A 16,798-nucleotide genomic window follows, 5' to 3' on the forward strand; every position below is an offset into this window, starting at 1 on the left:
GCAACTGCCAGTGCTAATTTTGTAAGTGCTCCAGCTCTTTTTAAGATCATCCGAGTGGTGCAGCACAGATTAAATGTGCAGCTCCAATGTGTTGTTACGAGATGCCTTTTAAAATTCTATCGACAGCCTCTGGTGTAAGAACTTCACCATCTGTTGCAATCTGAAAGGATAAGAGGGAAAATCTATAGCTGGTGCAAATCCAGGCAAACCATGCTGAGGAGTTTGTCCCATAGTTGCTATATCACAGACTAGACAAATGTTTTAGTAAAGGTGTCAGTCTCTGGGGTGCAACATCCTTTTCCAGTTTGGGAAATGCTTTGGGGCATGATACAGTATTATTTTTGTGCATGGCTGCCAGCACAGTGTATCAGGTGGTGTTTCTTCACAGGGCATAACTGCTTTGCAGCTTTGAGACAGCAGATTCTGTACGAGTACATCTTGGTGGTGGATGAAAACCTCATCAGGCAAGCATCTCGCAGGAAGAAATGGGAGAATATAAACTCAAGACTATCACTGAAAACACAGACTTTCTGTTTTCCCCTGCATGTGGCCAGGTTGAGTTTACTGCATCCCTGTAGCTGCCACAGTAGAAATGGCACCTGAAGAGGGATTTGGAAGAACACACAGGCCTTTGGAGGAAGTCTGCTGTCATGGGAGGGTGAAGTGGGTGTGAAGGGGTCAGTAGGTAAAACCCCCAGACAGGAGAAGAATAAGAAAAGATGCTGTGGTGCTAAAGATGAGGATAGAACAATTTCCAAGGAAAAGAGATGGAGAGAGGTTCAGTAGACAGAGTGAAATAGGTAAAATGATGAGGAAAGAATGGATTTCAAAACGGCTTTCTTCATTGATTGCACAGGTGTTGGTCAGACCAGCACATGCAGGATGGTGTTGTGACATTCAAGATGGGGTTGATGGTAGTGAAAGCATTTGGAGACAAGAATGGTGCAGGGAAGGGTAATACAGACTATCAACAGCTAAGTCAAGGAAGCAACTAAACCATTCCTACTGCAAACCTCTACTTTTCTGATTTCTTCCATGTATATTTTCTGTCATTCCAGATTCCAATCTCTTCTGTAGAGGAAGAAATATAAACAGAAGAGAGATTTTGCTGAGGTATTTGCAATGTGGAAGTACTGTCTGAGTGAATACCTGCTTTTTGTTTCTCCTAACATGTTTCCTTGCACATTGTTTTCACCAGACATGATTTGCCTGCATTAGGAATTATTAGTCTCAATTAACTTTAATGAAATTGCACAACCTGACTAGTGCACCATGTGGAGTGCCTCAAAACTCCACTTTTCAGCACACGACAGTTGAGGTTAAAGATCTCTTTCTCAATCAGTGATGTTAGTAGTAGGTGTTCTTTTATTTCTGTAGTCATGTCTTTAAGAACAGCCCCAAGGACCCATCAAAGCCCAGCATCACAAAGGGTGCAGCTCTCCTGTGGGCTGTGGTCCCTGCCTGTGACCATGGGTAGCAGCCTCTGGTCCTCTTGCCCCCAGGTCCTGGTTCTCTTGTGCAGATGCAACCTGTGCTGAAATTGAGAGCCCTGCCTCTGCCTGCTTTCTGTGGGAATGAGAAACTGCTCTGTCCAGTGATGCATAACAAACAACCTGGGTCAGCTGTGTATGGCACAGCACAGACTGTTACAATTCCTGTCCAGTTGTGTAACTGCCAGACACTTTTCCATCCCTGCTTCTCCGCTAATAAGCGAAGCCAACGATCTCAAAACTTCCATGAAATTCTTCTCCGTTCTTGGTGCTGAGCTCCTGCAAACCAGCCATGTGTTGCTACCTAGCATTAATAGGATGCTGTCAAGTGGTGATGAAGTAAGGAGTGCTGTGACTGTTTCACACTGTCAGACAGCAAGGTATCGAGTCAGCAGCGAGCCTTTGCTGGGAGCAGCACTTCAGTTGCAGCCATCTCCTGCTTCCAACTGTAAATATTAATAGTATAAGATAGACCTTTATTGGCTACATAATACTTGCCTTAGCACGTGACGTGACACTGTCACGTTACTTCACTAATTATATTCCTTGCTAAAAACTTTCAGTGTGTTTTTATCCTACTGGCTGCTATATTTTTTCTAGTAGAAAGTTGATATGAGACAACAAAAATCATTATGGTTTCACTTCAAAAGAGACTTTGGAAGAGGGGCATGCATGTAAAGTGTAAACAAAAAAATCTAAAACCTGCTATGTTAATAATTATTCTTACTTGATTTAGACCTTTCATTTGTTAGCAGAATTATTTATATGTATATTTAAAGTGTGCTTTCATCTTGTTGATAGAATCGTGTGAGTGTGATCCACCTCTGAATCTCACCACTGTCCTCAGGGATTCTTGGATCAAGTACTGCATACCTAATATAGGATCTATCATTGTATCAGTGTATTAATATTATTGTATTAATATTGCCAGCATTCAACAGGTTTGCATCGGAATGTAAACTGGATGAAGCCAACTCTGATAATTGCTTTTTGGGTATCTGCTGAAGATAGAAATGTTTTAGAAAGTCTCTTTCTGTGTTATAGCTAGCACAGGACATGAGAGAAAGGTCTCTGAAAATGCAGTAGAAATTTCTTTTTAACTTTCTACTCCATGCTTTTACCTTACTGCCACCTAAAGATAACTAACAGAAAATACATTGTACTTCAGATTAGAGTTTTACCCTGATATGCTAGGAAGGAATGGCAGCCCTATCAATGTCTTTCTTTTAAGAAGACTTTAAGAAGAATCTACACTTTCAGATTTTCTTGAAGATCATGCTTCTTGGAAATAGGAAAGAAATCTGCTGACTCAGCTCAGTGAATTTACCTCTGGTCCTCCAAGGTAAGGCATAATGACTCTGAGGCTAACTCACCCTGCTTCTGGCCAGGTCTGTTTAACTCAGATTATTAACTCAGATCTCCTCAATACAGTAGCATTTTCTGCAGTGCATGGGGTCAGGTCACCTTTATCTGCAGATGTAAGGTATTTCTGATGGAACCCCTCTTTGATTCCACCTGTCTCAGATATGAGAGTGTCTGCTGTGGAACAGGCAGCCTGAGTGGCTCCTCCTTCTCAGCACCGTCCTTGATGCCTTATTTCTTACACAGTAGTTTTCAGTCTGGAGAATGCCTTTAAAGCAGCCTTTGGTCAGAGAGGGGAACTGAGGCATGAAACAGAAACACAATCACCCATGAGCAGTTAGGCAGCGCATGGTGATTGAATTGAATCTCCTCCCTCTGCCTGAACTCTGCTGTCAGTCACACCGGGGCATGGCAGCCCTGCCCAGCTCCAGCACTGCCCCTCGCAGGGGCACTGCCTCAGGGTGTGCCCTCCAGGCTCTGCCTTGCTGGGTGTTTGTACAGTTGCTGGTGCAGGGATGCAGGAAGCCCTGAGCAGGAGAACTTGGGCCTGGCAGGTGGTCTTTCATGGAGCTGTTGCCATCAGATGTTTTCGTTGCATTACATATATTTTGGAATGGAGTATGGCATTTTTCTGTTGTTCAAACTGCAATACTGCATTTACACTGGTAATAAATCCCTCAAATGTGCTACTATGGGTTTACAGTCTGCACTTAGACTAAACTCACATTTCCACATCAACTGACCTGTTGTTATTTTTTGCCTGAGCACCAGGACTGATGCTGTTTCCCAGGACGGCCAGTCAGTGACTCCTGTCAGGCAAATACCCTTGAGTGCAGTCCTCACTCCTCTGTTCCTGAGGCTCAACTCCCTGCCCTGTGGGACTATTACAGATTCAAGCCTGCTTTGGTTTTATATATTTTCAGCTATTGGAAGGATCTGGCTCCACCAGCCTCATTACCAGTAACTGCCTCACACCAGCGATGACCCATTTTGTTAAAGTACCTGGCTGTGGTCATGTTGCAGTGTTTGGAGATTGTTAATCCTCTGTCAAAGTTCCACTCTGAAGTCTCACAGACCTGACACTTTGCTTGCTGGCTATCTGTATTTTTCATACCACAAATAAGCCATTTAATTCAACTAAAAATGTGATCAGTGATTTCCAAAATGCTTTTTTTGTATGGCTCTGAGTAATACTTCTGATTGATACTTTCATCTTTCCTTAAAATATTCCCAAACTCATATGTATTGACAAAGCAACCAGAAAATCAGACAAGTTATATATATTTTGGCAGAAGTTTCATATAGTTGTGTTTTCTCCTGAAAGAATACTTCTGCTTCCTCCTTCATCAGTTTTGGGAGAGGATGAAAAGAAATGATCAGAGGCTAGGAATCTTTGACTCAAAACTTTCTGGGAGTGAAATAAGTTGTTTCAGGTCTCTGGGTCCAGGCCAGTTGCAGTCTGAGTGCTCCTCCAAGGCAGAGTGGGTAGCTGATACTAAATGGAAATTTAGCTTTCCTGCATGCTCCACCTAAAGAACTTCACTGTTTTGGAGATTATTGCTTAGCACAGATTCTACCAATAATGCTTTCCAATAATGCTTTAGTAGTTTTGAAGTGTTTAAAGCATCCCGAAGTAGACTGTGGTCTCCCTCTGTCTCTCTCTGTCTAGTTCCTAGTGAAGAACAACATAATAACACTTGGGCACCTCAAACATTCACTTGAAATAATGAAGTCATTTTTCCTGTGTTCAGACACAGCCCAGGTGTTCAGCGCTGTCCCCATCTATTTGACTTTTACAAATCCATTTTACTTATGATTTTCCTTATTTGTGCCATTTCATTTCCCTCAGTATCACTTTGTGTCTCCAGGATCTCCTTCAGAACCACTCTTTTTGATGGTTTCCAGAAATGGCAACACCAGCAGCCCTGAGGGGGTTTTGGGACACATCATTCCCCAGACAGGTCCACAGCTACCACTAGGATTCCACTGACAGTACCACCTACTGAAAGGACAAGGGAAAATTTGGGTGGGATAACAGCTTCCAAAACAGTAGAAAGTGATAGAAGACACTACCTTGTCTACTGGCATTAGGTCTGCCTTAAAGGATGTGTTACCTTTTCATATGTACAGAAACGAAGCTTTTTCTTCCAGCCTGAATGAGGTTTTTGTTTGATTAGAGGAAAACAATAAAGAAAGGACCAAGTGTGATTTCCATGAGACACAGCTCTCCTACCTGATTCTCATGTGCAATACTCTGATTAGTTCACAAAATGGTAGCATTTGGGACAAAAAAAAAAAAGGCAACAGTGACATCCCTGTATAAAATCTGTGCCTCTGCTGCCATTTCACTGAGGGATTAGAGAGTGAGCCTAGATAAAACCAGACACATACATTAGCATTGGTGAATACAAAGTGAAATTAGCCTTGCAGAAGAGGTGGTGTTGCCAGGCCCTCCAAGAGCTTAGTTTCTAGTTTGTCATTGGTTTTAACTGGGAGCAGGTTTGGGTTTTTCTTTGGAATTTATTTTGGCTTGGGTTAGGGGTTTTTTTGGGGGTGTGTGGGTTTTCGTGTGTATGAAGTTTTGGTTTTATGTTGTTGGGGTTTTTTTGGTTTGTTGGTTGTAGTTTTTTGTTGTGTTTTTTTTGTTGTTGTTGGTGGTGGTGTTCCAAGATTATCAGCTCCCAGGTGTCAACCAGGCTGTGTTCACACAATGCATCCTGTTCCTGCATAACTGATAGAAAGTCAACAGGGGAGAAAAGGTTGTGTTACAGGGTGATCAGGGAAGCAACTGCACCTTTAATTCACCCACAAATGGTTACTGCTTGGAGAACAGGGAACAGAGGGTCCTGTCCCTTTGGAGATAAGAAGATATCTTGTGATGTTACCAGTGCTTCCCCAGACAGAAAGAGAAACATTTCCATTTATTTCTGTAATGGATAAATTAGACACCAAAGTATTGATGTGTTTGAGAATCTCCAGAATCCCTACTCTATCATTTCACAGGGGCCACCAAAAATCAAAGCTTTCTCCACTGCTGCAATATCTGTTCACTCTAAAAAATTATAAAGATTTGTAAAGCTGCTGATTTCCTTGTCCTTTGAATTACAGCAGTATCACGTTTTTTACTTCAGTGCTCCTATTTTTTTGGAAAACTGAATAATTTGTTCTACCAAATATGATTTGAATAAATTTAGGGAGCGTTGTGTTTGATGCACATTTAGATTGGTGGAATGTTCAGATATTTGTGTAAACAGCTCTGCCTCTCATTTAAATGGTTCTCTGTATCAAAATAGATAAATGTTCTTGATTGTTTGAAACCAAAATATTTTTTCAGATTCTCAGGAACAGGAATTGTTTTTTATTCCTTTTCAGTGGAGTAATAGTCCATAAACCTACTAAGTGTGTAATTTTTTTCAGATGTTATTAGGAATAGAGTTTCATATCAAGAACTGAAAAATAGAAGAGAAAATTAGGTCTCATGAAGCATATAAGAAAAAAAAAAAAAGAAGATTTTAGTATCTGAACAATGCAAGCACAGAGTGCATGAATGTGTTATAAAGTGAGAAATGACTGAAGTAAATACCCATGTGATGTGGATGTGGGTCCACAGGGAAAACATCAGAAGGTGAGAATAGGGAAGACAATGCCATTGCAACAGGAAGGGTGGTGTAAGACAAAACGTGTTAGTCTGAATACTGAAGTGTTATGTGAACACCGTGCTTGAGCTCGTTGCTGTTCTGCAGAGTGTTATGCTGTCATATGTCATCTGAGCTCCCTTTTCTGCTTATATTTACCATGCACATTAAATATTCAACTGCTTTTCACTGATGCATGCAGTAATCCTGGCCTTGTGAAGAGCCTTCTTGTCTTTCCCAGCTAGGACACGTTAGATAACCTTATTGTCTTTGCATCCTAATGTTTTTGTACCTTATGTTGTGACACACATTAAATGTGTTTCATGCAATATCCTTTTAGAAGTTTTAGTTAAATCCTGTGTTTTGAATGCAGACTAATACAAAATAGCAGAGGGTATTAAGGCGTTGTTCTGCTCTGAAAAACAACTGCAAAAACTGGCATTGTGACATTTACTATGACTTCCAAAGCAGAACTGCTCATTTTATAAATCTAAAGATGTTTCCTCTTACCCCACATTCGACCTGGCACTGGAATAAAGCTGAGCCCTCTCTGGCTCCTACCATCAGTGGTAACAATTCTGCCATGGTGAGTAATCTGCAACCACACAAATGATATGAAAACAAATAAATTGCAGCTTTTCCTCAGCTCAGTTACGCTGATTCTGCCAGGCTAATAAAAGTAAAAATTTACTTCAGTTATTGAAATAATCTTACTTCAATAGCCTACCATCAGACTCTTAACACATTTACCTGTGCTGTACAAGCAGTTTCCCTGATGAGGGTTTTCTCAAACCTAGTAGAGTACTACAGAGAGTAAATCAGAAGTACCAGGAAATGCCCTTTTTGCTTCCAGCAGCAGCCGTGCAGGATGTAAGTTACATAGCCCAGAGTGTTTCTTTCCTCCCCACAGCCTGCTCCCTGTCTAGGTGAGAGCTGCCTTCTGCCCACTGATAGCTCTGCTGAGCCAGGGCTTGCTCCATGCTTGGGCAGGAGTGCCAGCAGGAATGTCATGGCACCGTGGGTGCTGCAAGCTGAGGGCATCAGTTGTGAACAGGGATTCAGTCCTCCCTCCACTGGCCCTCAAGCACTGCTGGGTTCAGTATGATGTTAGAACATGCTAGTGAGTGGTTTCAAACCCCTCTGATTTCCTGAGGTTGTATCATTTGAGGCACCTCACCCACAATGGAAACAGGACAGGGCACTTCAGAGAATGGTGTCATTTTCAAAATGTTACACTGTCCACACCAGTCTTTTTCAATAGGCTGCAAGAGCTCTGGAGAAGACAAAAGTCACAGCAGGTACAAACACACTCCTCATTAAAACACCAGCCTGATGCTCCCCAGGAGCTTGTCCTGACCTCGCTCTGTGGAGCCCTGGCTGTTCCTGACACATCCGAGGAGAGCCTGGAGCTGACCCCCAGGCTGGGGGAGACCCTCTGCTCCCTCCCTGCAGGCTGTGACAGCTGGAATCAGCTTTTCCTTGACCTGGGGCACCCACAGCTCCTCAGCTCATCCTGTGGACGAGCAGCAGGTGAGTGGCCTGTCTGAAACTCAGGCTGGCAGGACTTTCCAGGTTCAGTGGACTTACCCAGCCTTTCTTGTTCATTTTGCCACACTCCTGAGGCTGGCATCTGAAAATAACTGCCTGAGTGTTGTCAACATTGGGCATTCAATCTTAGGCTAAGAACAAAAAATTATAATATTGTCTTCAAATGTATTTTAGTAAGAACTTTTTTTAAAAAAAAATTGTGTTTTATTTTTGTTCCTCTATTGCTCTCAAGGTCTTCTCTTGAGGGGTCTAACAGTGTATCTGCTTATATGGAGGCTGAAATATGCTCATATGGAGGAGCAGGAATACCAGATATCTGGGGCAGAATTCTGCAGTTTGAAGGTGCTTCCAATATAGCTACCCTAATTTTCCAATTTTCCTGTTTTCTCCAGTATTTCTACCCTAATTTCACAAATCAAATAAATTCTAAAGTACGAAAGTATCCTGACCATCTGCAGTAGGAAAGAGCATAAATTCAGGACAAGAATAATTCTATACTGATGGTGAAGAGAACAAAGTGCTTTCAAAGTTTTGCAATCTCAAGACAGAAACTGATGGGAGTACTGGGTTAGAGCTGCTGCAGAGTGGAAACTTAACTTGCATGAGCTATAATTGCCATTAGATCACTCTATAAGCCTTATTAACAAAATACTGTTGATATTTCTACGTGTACAAAGTACAAGGTAGAGGTGTCCAAGAGCAAAGCATGCAGGTAAAGCCACAGTGAGATTGGGGGAAAACAGTCTGGTTGTTACATTCCTGATGTCCATGTCTTTTAGTCAAATGATAATTATCCATTAATAGCCTCATAAGTATGAATATGTAAATAGCTATGGAATGCATTATTCATGAATCACCAGGCATTAATTATTGTAATTAAGTATCATTTGCTACGTTCATATTACTAACCCTTCCAGTTAATGAATACATTAGCTAATCACTGTAGAGCAGAGTCAATCAAAATTCCCTGTGTCTGTGCTATGGAAGCCTGAGAGAGTTTTATTGAATGTAGATTCAATATTGGACATATCCAACATGCTTATCAGTGTATTTTTAATGACATTAAGTGTGAATCATAACCTCCAGTGCATGATGCTTGTCCTTGTGCCCAGGAGGATGGAATGGTACCAGCTGGTAGAGAACGTGGAAGCAGCAGTGGTGCAGCATATGGCAGCAGCTCTGTGAACCAAGGAGAACTTTAATTCTGGGACACGAAATCCACCTCCACTTTCAAGTCTCATGTATATTCACATGTGCAATAGGAGAGGGGGTGTGTTTTGTGCGGGAGTGCTGTCCCAAAGGTGCTGCTGGTGACAATGTTCAAGGAACAATTTCAAAGCTCAGCTGGAGCTGTTTGCTAGGCAGTGCCTTTTGCCAGCACCAGCAGGACACAGCCCTGCCAGGATGTGCTCCCAGTCTAATGGGGCTCAGGGCACTCCTGAAACATGAAGGAAAATGAATAACCCAGCCCTGGCTTTTGTCTTTACTCCTTAGAGATCCATTTCAACTAATAGTAATCTCACTAACACAGAAAGAAGATTTGCTGCAGCTTTTATTTCATTGCCTTTTTAGGATTATAGTTCTTAGAACCAGGCCTTGTGGGTTTTGAAGTAGAAATTTTGAATAATTTATTGCAAACAAGAGTTTCATTGTTTTTCGGGAGAATCACTAACTCAAGATATAAATATGTAAGTTCAAGTGCTGAAAGTTAATAGAAACAAGTAAAATGCCCTCTTGGCTGAACTTTTGGCTGTCAGGACAGAAAAAAAATGTTTGCAAAGAAAGAATGAAATCTTATTTCATCACTGTTAGTTTGAAGCAGATTTTTTCCTATTTTTAGGTTCACCAATGTACTGTAGTCACATGCAGTGAGTAAAAGATTATTGGATCTAGTTTCCTCAGTAATCTGGGAGTAAGACAATCTAAATAAGCATACATCAAGGATATTTTCAAACTCACAAACACATGGGCTCTTTGTAGTTAAAATTGTCATAAGATATTGCTGCAGAGAGGGCTCAGTCAGAGCTTGGTTTTTTTAAGGGCGAGAAGTAAGAACAATGGTCAGTGAAGCCAATCTGCCATTCCCTGTAGATACCTCCTCAGTGAAATACCCCTGGTGCATTTTCCAAACACAGTGAAGAATATGCTTTCATTCATCCCACAGCTGATGCAAATCCCTTTGCTCTCCCTTCCAGTGTATCCATCACTGCTGTCTTCCCCCTCTTTTCAGAAATCTTAATTCTGCCTCAAGCCCAAACACTGTTACTTCTCATTGCCCAGCTTTCTGAATGACAGTCACTGGCATCTGAAAAACAGTTTGATATCATAGAGGGATCCCTTACAGATAATACCAACATGAAGCATCACAAGCCATACCTCCAAAAGCCTTGCTTTTTGGCTTTCTTTCATTTGCATGCCTTGCATCCCTCCTCTAATACTGAGTATATTGAGGTGGTGATTTCCCAACCTCTTCTCAATGCCCAAATTAGTAGAAATGTGTTCTGATATTTCTTCTTTTTATAAGTACTGATTTTCCACAAAAGCATGAACTTGGCAGGGAGTTTGTGTTCTTAATTTAAAAAAAATCAGCTATCAAAAGATTTGAAGTACAATTGCAACGCTGGAGATGTATGAAGATCTTGCTATTGTATCTTAATATTAAACATGAATAATGGCCTTTTCAGCCCCTTTCTAAAAAAGGATTCTAAAAAATCTTAGCAATTGGATGTTTTTTTACAAAAGGATTAGTACTGTGTCATTATTCATCCAGCTACTTTTTCATGTTTGCTTCTATACGTGTTTCTCTTTATTTGTCTGACACCTGCATCTCTTAAAAAAATATAGAAAATTATTTAACTCAATCTGGCATTTGTGTATTTTTCTTCTGACTTTTAAAACTAGAAATGTCAAGTGTGCAGGACTGCAGCTGGGGCAGTAGGAGTGGCTGAAGAGCTTCAGTGGGAAGCACCTGCCTGACCCTGCCCTTCCAGAACTCCTGGAAAACTCTGGGATGAAGCAACCTTGGTTGGTGTGTGGTGTTCCTGTGAAGCGTTCAGAAAACATGGCACACGGAAAGCAAATGAACAGAGCCATTAGCAGGAAATGAGGAGCAGAACAAAAGAGACAAAGGCAGAAGGTTTATTTTGTGTATAAAGGTAGGAAATTTATGTACACGTGCACAATGCAGTTGAGGATACAGAAGTACAAAGAGGAAGAGAGCAGCATTTCTGAGGCCAGGGGATGTTTCATGATGACAAGGCATTAGAGGAAGGAAAGAATTCAGTTACAGGGGAGTGTTTTCAGTAAAAGAAAGAGTGAACTGATGCCCTGCTAATAGAGTTTAGATTAATAACTTGCATATTACTGTAAATTCATATAAAACTTGTGTTTAATATTGCATAAACACTCATATCAAGTGTCTAGTATTGAACAGAAAGAGTATTGGAATCTCTATACAGGTTGATTCTTTTTTGCTTTTACATTTTGGATTTAGGTCAAATGTCAGATACACTGTTACTACATTTATTGCTTTCTACCTTTCCTCAACATTAAGACCATGAAGAAATTTTTGCTGAATGGAGTGTGTCCTGTAGTGCACATTCCACAAAATATATAATGGTTCAATTTAGTTATGTGGAAACTGAACTAAAACCAATGAGAAAATAAAACTAAACCAGACTTCAATATTTTCTTAATTATAGTTATTTAAGGAAAAAAAAAAATGGCTTGAACAGCTTTGGTTAGGAGCAGCACTTTTCTTCATTTGAATTTTTAAAATTTCTTATTTCTTTGTCTTTAGATAGCATTCTGAAATAGGATAGTTTTTATTTCAAGTTATCTGTGATTAATTTTTCATTTTTTATTTCAATAATACTGATCTGAGTAACGTTTTTAGCTACGATTAAATGAAAGCTACAGTGTGGAATGAAATTCCCAACATAAGATGTTATTATTTTAAATTTCCCCACATGAAAGCTATTTTCCAAAATTGTGTTTTCATTGGAATAAAAAAATCCAAAATGCAGTCTGGTTTTGTTCTTTTCTCTTTGCCTGTGTTCTGTAATTCAGTATTACATGTGGCTGCCAGTAACATAACTAAACCTATAACTGATAATGTATAGTTTTGTTTCTGGCACTGCTACATTAATTTCATCTCCAGTGCATTCCCATCTAGTGTTTATTGATTGCTTACATAGAAAAAAGGGGTTTTTTTGTTGTTAAATATATATGTATATATATATAATTATTTATAATTATTTTTAATAAGCGTTTAACAAAAAAAAAATCCCTAATCACTTTTCAGGTATGATAAAGCCAGAAAAGAAATCATTCTTGTGTACAATTCTTCTAGGTAAATACACTGGGCTTAATTTTCATCCTAAGGCAGATGCTAGGAACAGGAATATGTGACAGGGATGAATCATAATTTTTTTCCGCAAACGTGCAAAAGTTTGTCTGGTTTTATTTCTGCCCCCCTGAAACAGGAGTAGGGTTTTTAACAGCACAAATGTTGCTGCATTTGTTCTCTTAATTGTACTCAGAAAAATAACAGACTTGGGGGTGTTTATGAAGGAGAAATAAAAAATAGTCTTGATTCACTGTCTGATCCATACCCTGCTGTGGCAAAACAGAAACCTTAACACCTCACTTGGACACATTTCAGGGTGTCCTTAACATCTCACTTGGACACATTTCAGGGTGTCCTAATGTCACTGGAGATTTAGAGGGCGGATTTGCTTTCCCTGGATGCACCAGGTCCAACCCACAGCGAGTTAGGGGTGACTGATGAAAGAACACGGTCAGGTTTGAAGTGGGGGAAACTGATATGAATGGTTTCAAGGATTTCTCCAAAAGATCAGCTGTTCCCTCTGGAGTCAGGAAACCTCCCAGTCCAGGTGTTAGTCCTCCCTATAACTCTGCTACCTGCCATATAGCTGAATAACAAAACACCACCCTATACACATGCTCATTCTTTCAAATCCTCTCTCAAGGAGGATTTCTATCAAACTATTCAAATTACTAAAAGGGATAGAGAATCTATGCAAATGTAATAGTGAATGTCCAAATAAATTATTTCACCATTCATAAATGGGTTTTTTGTCTTAAATAATGGTTAAAAAACCTCAAAATTCCTCACTTTGTAAAAATGTTTAGTATTTAACAATGTATTTTAGTTGTCTGCACTCTCAAAGGCAATTACAAAGATATTTTGCTATAATATTTTTGTTAAATCTCCTGGTGCTCATAATTTTCAGGTCTCTTTTTTCATTCTTTTAAGAATCTGTGGACAACCAACCTAATTACCTTACTTGCTTCTTAAGAAGGAAAAATCCCATCTTTTTTTTTGTCTGATGACACTGACCTACTAATAAATAAAACAGATTGACCTAAATTTATAGAAACCTTTAAGCAAACAACAAATCTGTGATTTTCAAGTCTGAGATACTTACTGGGCCTGTCTTGAAAGGGGAAATGTTGGTAAATATTAAGATGGTTGTACTTTATCTCAATATAGTATATTGGAGGTGTAGAGGCTACTGGAGCAGAGGATCAGGATTAGTGTTATCAGTGCAGGATTGACACTAATTCAAATGGATGTGGGAGCCTCCTCAGCATGTTGTCAATTGCTAATCCAAACCATTACCTAATTATCCAAAAATATCCTGCATGATTTCACAGGTGTGAGGCCTAACTGGCAAAGGAACAGCAATAAACATGGTGTGTGATGTAAAGATAGTGACGACCTGGAAGATTTAAGATTAGAATTATTGAAGGCAGTGAGTCTTTGCCAGTCATTGCAGTAGGGTTTGAACACCCCCCTCAGTAAATGTGACAGTTGTGTTGCCTGTTAGTTGTCCCACTGTCACCCACTGGCAGTGTCCATGTGGTGGAATACTCTGGTGAAGGTGGGATGAACTCTTTAAGATCTGGTAGCATTTGTTCTAAAACGAAATTGATTAACCAAACCAGATCTGAAGCGATTTATAGAAAAACCATTCAAAGAAATATAAAACAAGTTTTAAAACTCTAATATTTGTACTGCTTTGCTAAGCTGGTTAGTCAAGGCATCTTCTGCTGCAGTAAAATGAAAGTTTAAAGACTGCTCAATAGTCTTCCTGATCACCCCACTCGACTGCTGGCTCGTCATCCATTCGTAGAATGAGATAGGAGAGAAGCTGAAAGAGATTCTGCCACAAGAGCAAAGAGACAAAAAAGGAGAGGTCGCTTACATCGATCTCACAGCGGTCGCCAGCAAAGTTCACGTCGCACAGGCAGTGGAACTTGTTGAGAAGATTCTGGCAGAGGCCCCCATTCAGACACGGGTCAGAGCTGCACTCATCAATGTCCTTCTCACACCTGCAGGAAAGACTGCAAACAGTCAGCCTCTGAATCCGGGCATCAAATGTGTCAGACAGGCACAGTTTTCATTCAGAAGGTTCGTGGGGGAGGGAGAGGAAGATGCTCTGGGGCATATTATCACACGTGTTTGTGGTTTTATTAACTAGCTGATGATTAGCCCCACTCAAATCCCGAATTTCCTGTATGATTTTCAAACACAGATAGTTAAGCAGGTAATTTCATCTCTGTAAAGCACTTCGTGGTTAATGGTGCTTAGCAAGGTGCAGTGCAAGTTCTTGTATAATTTCAGAGCCAGCTCTGGTGCAAGCTTGCTTGTCCTTTTCGCTGTTCCAGGAAGCTGAGGGCACAGTTTCCTTTTCAGTAACCTGGATATAAGTCAAACAGATATATGTTTTTTCCAGCTGAGTGTTCCTGGAAATACTCAGCTGCTTTTTGGGGACTTTTTTTCCCCTCAATTTGGAATGCCAATAGATCCCAGCAGCATTTCTTATCCAGTCTCTCTGAGACAGGCCCCAAAAAAGGTAAGAATGGTGCAGGACACATTTTATAAGCCTTAATGTGTATCATTAAATGTTTTTGAGCTAGTTCTGGTGATACAGGAAATTTGAATTACAATTTGTCAAGGCAGCCAATAGAAGATTAATGAGGGATGTGTAAGATTGTCTGAAAACTACTGATTTGGTGATTTTCTGCTCTGACAATGTTCCTTGTTAATTTTCTGCTCCCTTTGTTAAAAATAATGCTAATGGTTAATCCTATTTTTTCCAGGTAAAAATGCAGGTTTACACGTGGAGAAGAATGTAAGAAATTCTCTCTGAATTATAAGGAATTTCTTTGTTTAATCATATTCATTACTAAGCAATAACATTTTAATCTTACATCTGAGAAGAGCATTTTTTATATTAAACTCTTTTACTCTATTAATCTAAACTTCTTTCAATAGCTACCTTAGATGATAAATTATATTCATATACTTCAAAGAGCTAAGGTATTTGTCCAATGTATAAAAATTGTATAGCTATGAAATTACCTGTGCAAATTTAAAAAAAGCCAACCTCCTCTCAAATCTTCCAGGGAATCAGGTACCTGAATCCAACTGAGTTTCAGGAACACTTAAAAACCTGAGTCCCTTTATGTAATTTTGAAAGTCCCAGCCTGAATTAAATGACAAATTTGTTTTTGAGAGAGAGTTCTATCTTCTTTTATGGAGATTAATCTTTACACATTTCCCTTTCCACCTGCTATCAAGTTCTTTGGGCTTTTTTTTAATGTGATCCCAAGTCAATTGATTGGCGTAAAATTTCTCTATATTGTGCACCAGTGGCTGTCTGAGGGCTGAAATATTGTCTTAAAGGAAAATGCCTGTTTATCAGTCTAATACATAAATACACAAAGGGATTTGGTTTTAATTCTCTTACTAACAAATATATTTGAATTTGTTCTGGAAAAAAAAAAAAAAAAAAAAAAAAAAAAAAGAAGGGATTAAAATTTGTTATTTGATCTAGTGAGACCTCCAGGCACAGAAGTAGTGCTGGTTTATGGTTTGGCAGCCTGGAGGAACAGAGGCCAAATGGGCCATTTTAGAGCCTGGAGAAGAAGTGCCACAGGCAGTTACAGTGCAGCTTGCCAGGCATAGGGCTGCTGCTCAATATGAGAACCCTGGGAACCATAAAAGAGAGATTATTGCCAGCCAGTGGGATGGATGGAAGGAAGGCTCACTCCCAAAGCTGCAGTTAGCAAGTAGGCTGGCAGGGGAAGGGAGAAGGAAAAAGTGCTTTCCTGCTACCTTGAAGTCCCAAGAAATACATGCAGTGCAGAAGTGGCTATGAATATGCTCTTACTTCTTAACATTTTATTTTATTGAATCCTTTCCCCCTTGTTGAATATTGTGAGGTGGTACACAGGCGACCTGGCTGTTAACAGTGCAATTCAAGTGTGTCTGCCAACTACACTGTGCATTGAGTGGGTGGAAATCTTCATTTCATGTCTTTTATAGCCTACTGTACTCTTTCTACAAAATCCGTGGGCTCATAAGTTTTTGAGAGAATGAAAACCCTTTGTTGGAAACTTCTCTGCATTACAGCCTGGTCCTGTTGAACTTTCAGATATTATACTCTGACATAGTGCTAGCTCCATCTAGAGTATGTACAGTTTTTCCTGTCTCTTTATCCAAAATGCCCTTACCTGTTCAGGCTATGACTGGGACAATGCCTTCCTAGGTTTCTGCAGCACTTGATGCCCTGAGGCTCTCAGCCCTCCCTGCTCCAGAGCTCTTTGAAGGCCAGTATTAAGTGTGAATTGTGCTACAAGATACAAATTTCACTGTGAGGAAGGTCCCTCTGTTCCAGGGTAAACAATAACACGTGCGAAGTATTCCTTAATCTTTTCTAAAAGTAATCATTC

At 40.0% G+C, this 16,798-nt stretch overlaps 1 protein-coding gene across 1 annotated transcript in view; it reads right to left on the bottom strand.

Moving 5' to 3' along the window:
• CRB1 (crumbs cell polarity complex component 1) overlaps nt 1–16,798 on the bottom strand; it is a 70,994-nt gene that overhangs the window by 10,268 nt on the left and 43,928 nt on the right. Inside the window, exons 11-13 of the mRNA XM_066325527.1 lie at nt 14,143–14,392; nt 9,824–9,941; nt 6,998–7,077 (exon numbers count right to left, since the gene is read on the bottom strand). Coding sequence (XP_066181624.1) covers nt 6,998–7,077; nt 9,824–9,941; nt 14,143–14,392 — 448 coding nt within the window. The remainder of the gene's footprint in view (nt 1–6,997; nt 7,078–9,823; nt 9,942–14,142; nt 14,393–16,798) is intronic.

Source organism: Sylvia atricapilla, chromosome 9, assembly GCF_009819655.1.
Source record: "Sylvia atricapilla isolate bSylAtr1 chromosome 9, bSylAtr1.pri, whole genome shotgun sequence".
Classification (NCBI taxonomy): domain Eukaryota; kingdom Metazoa; phylum Chordata; class Aves; order Passeriformes; family Sylviidae; genus Sylvia; species Sylvia atricapilla.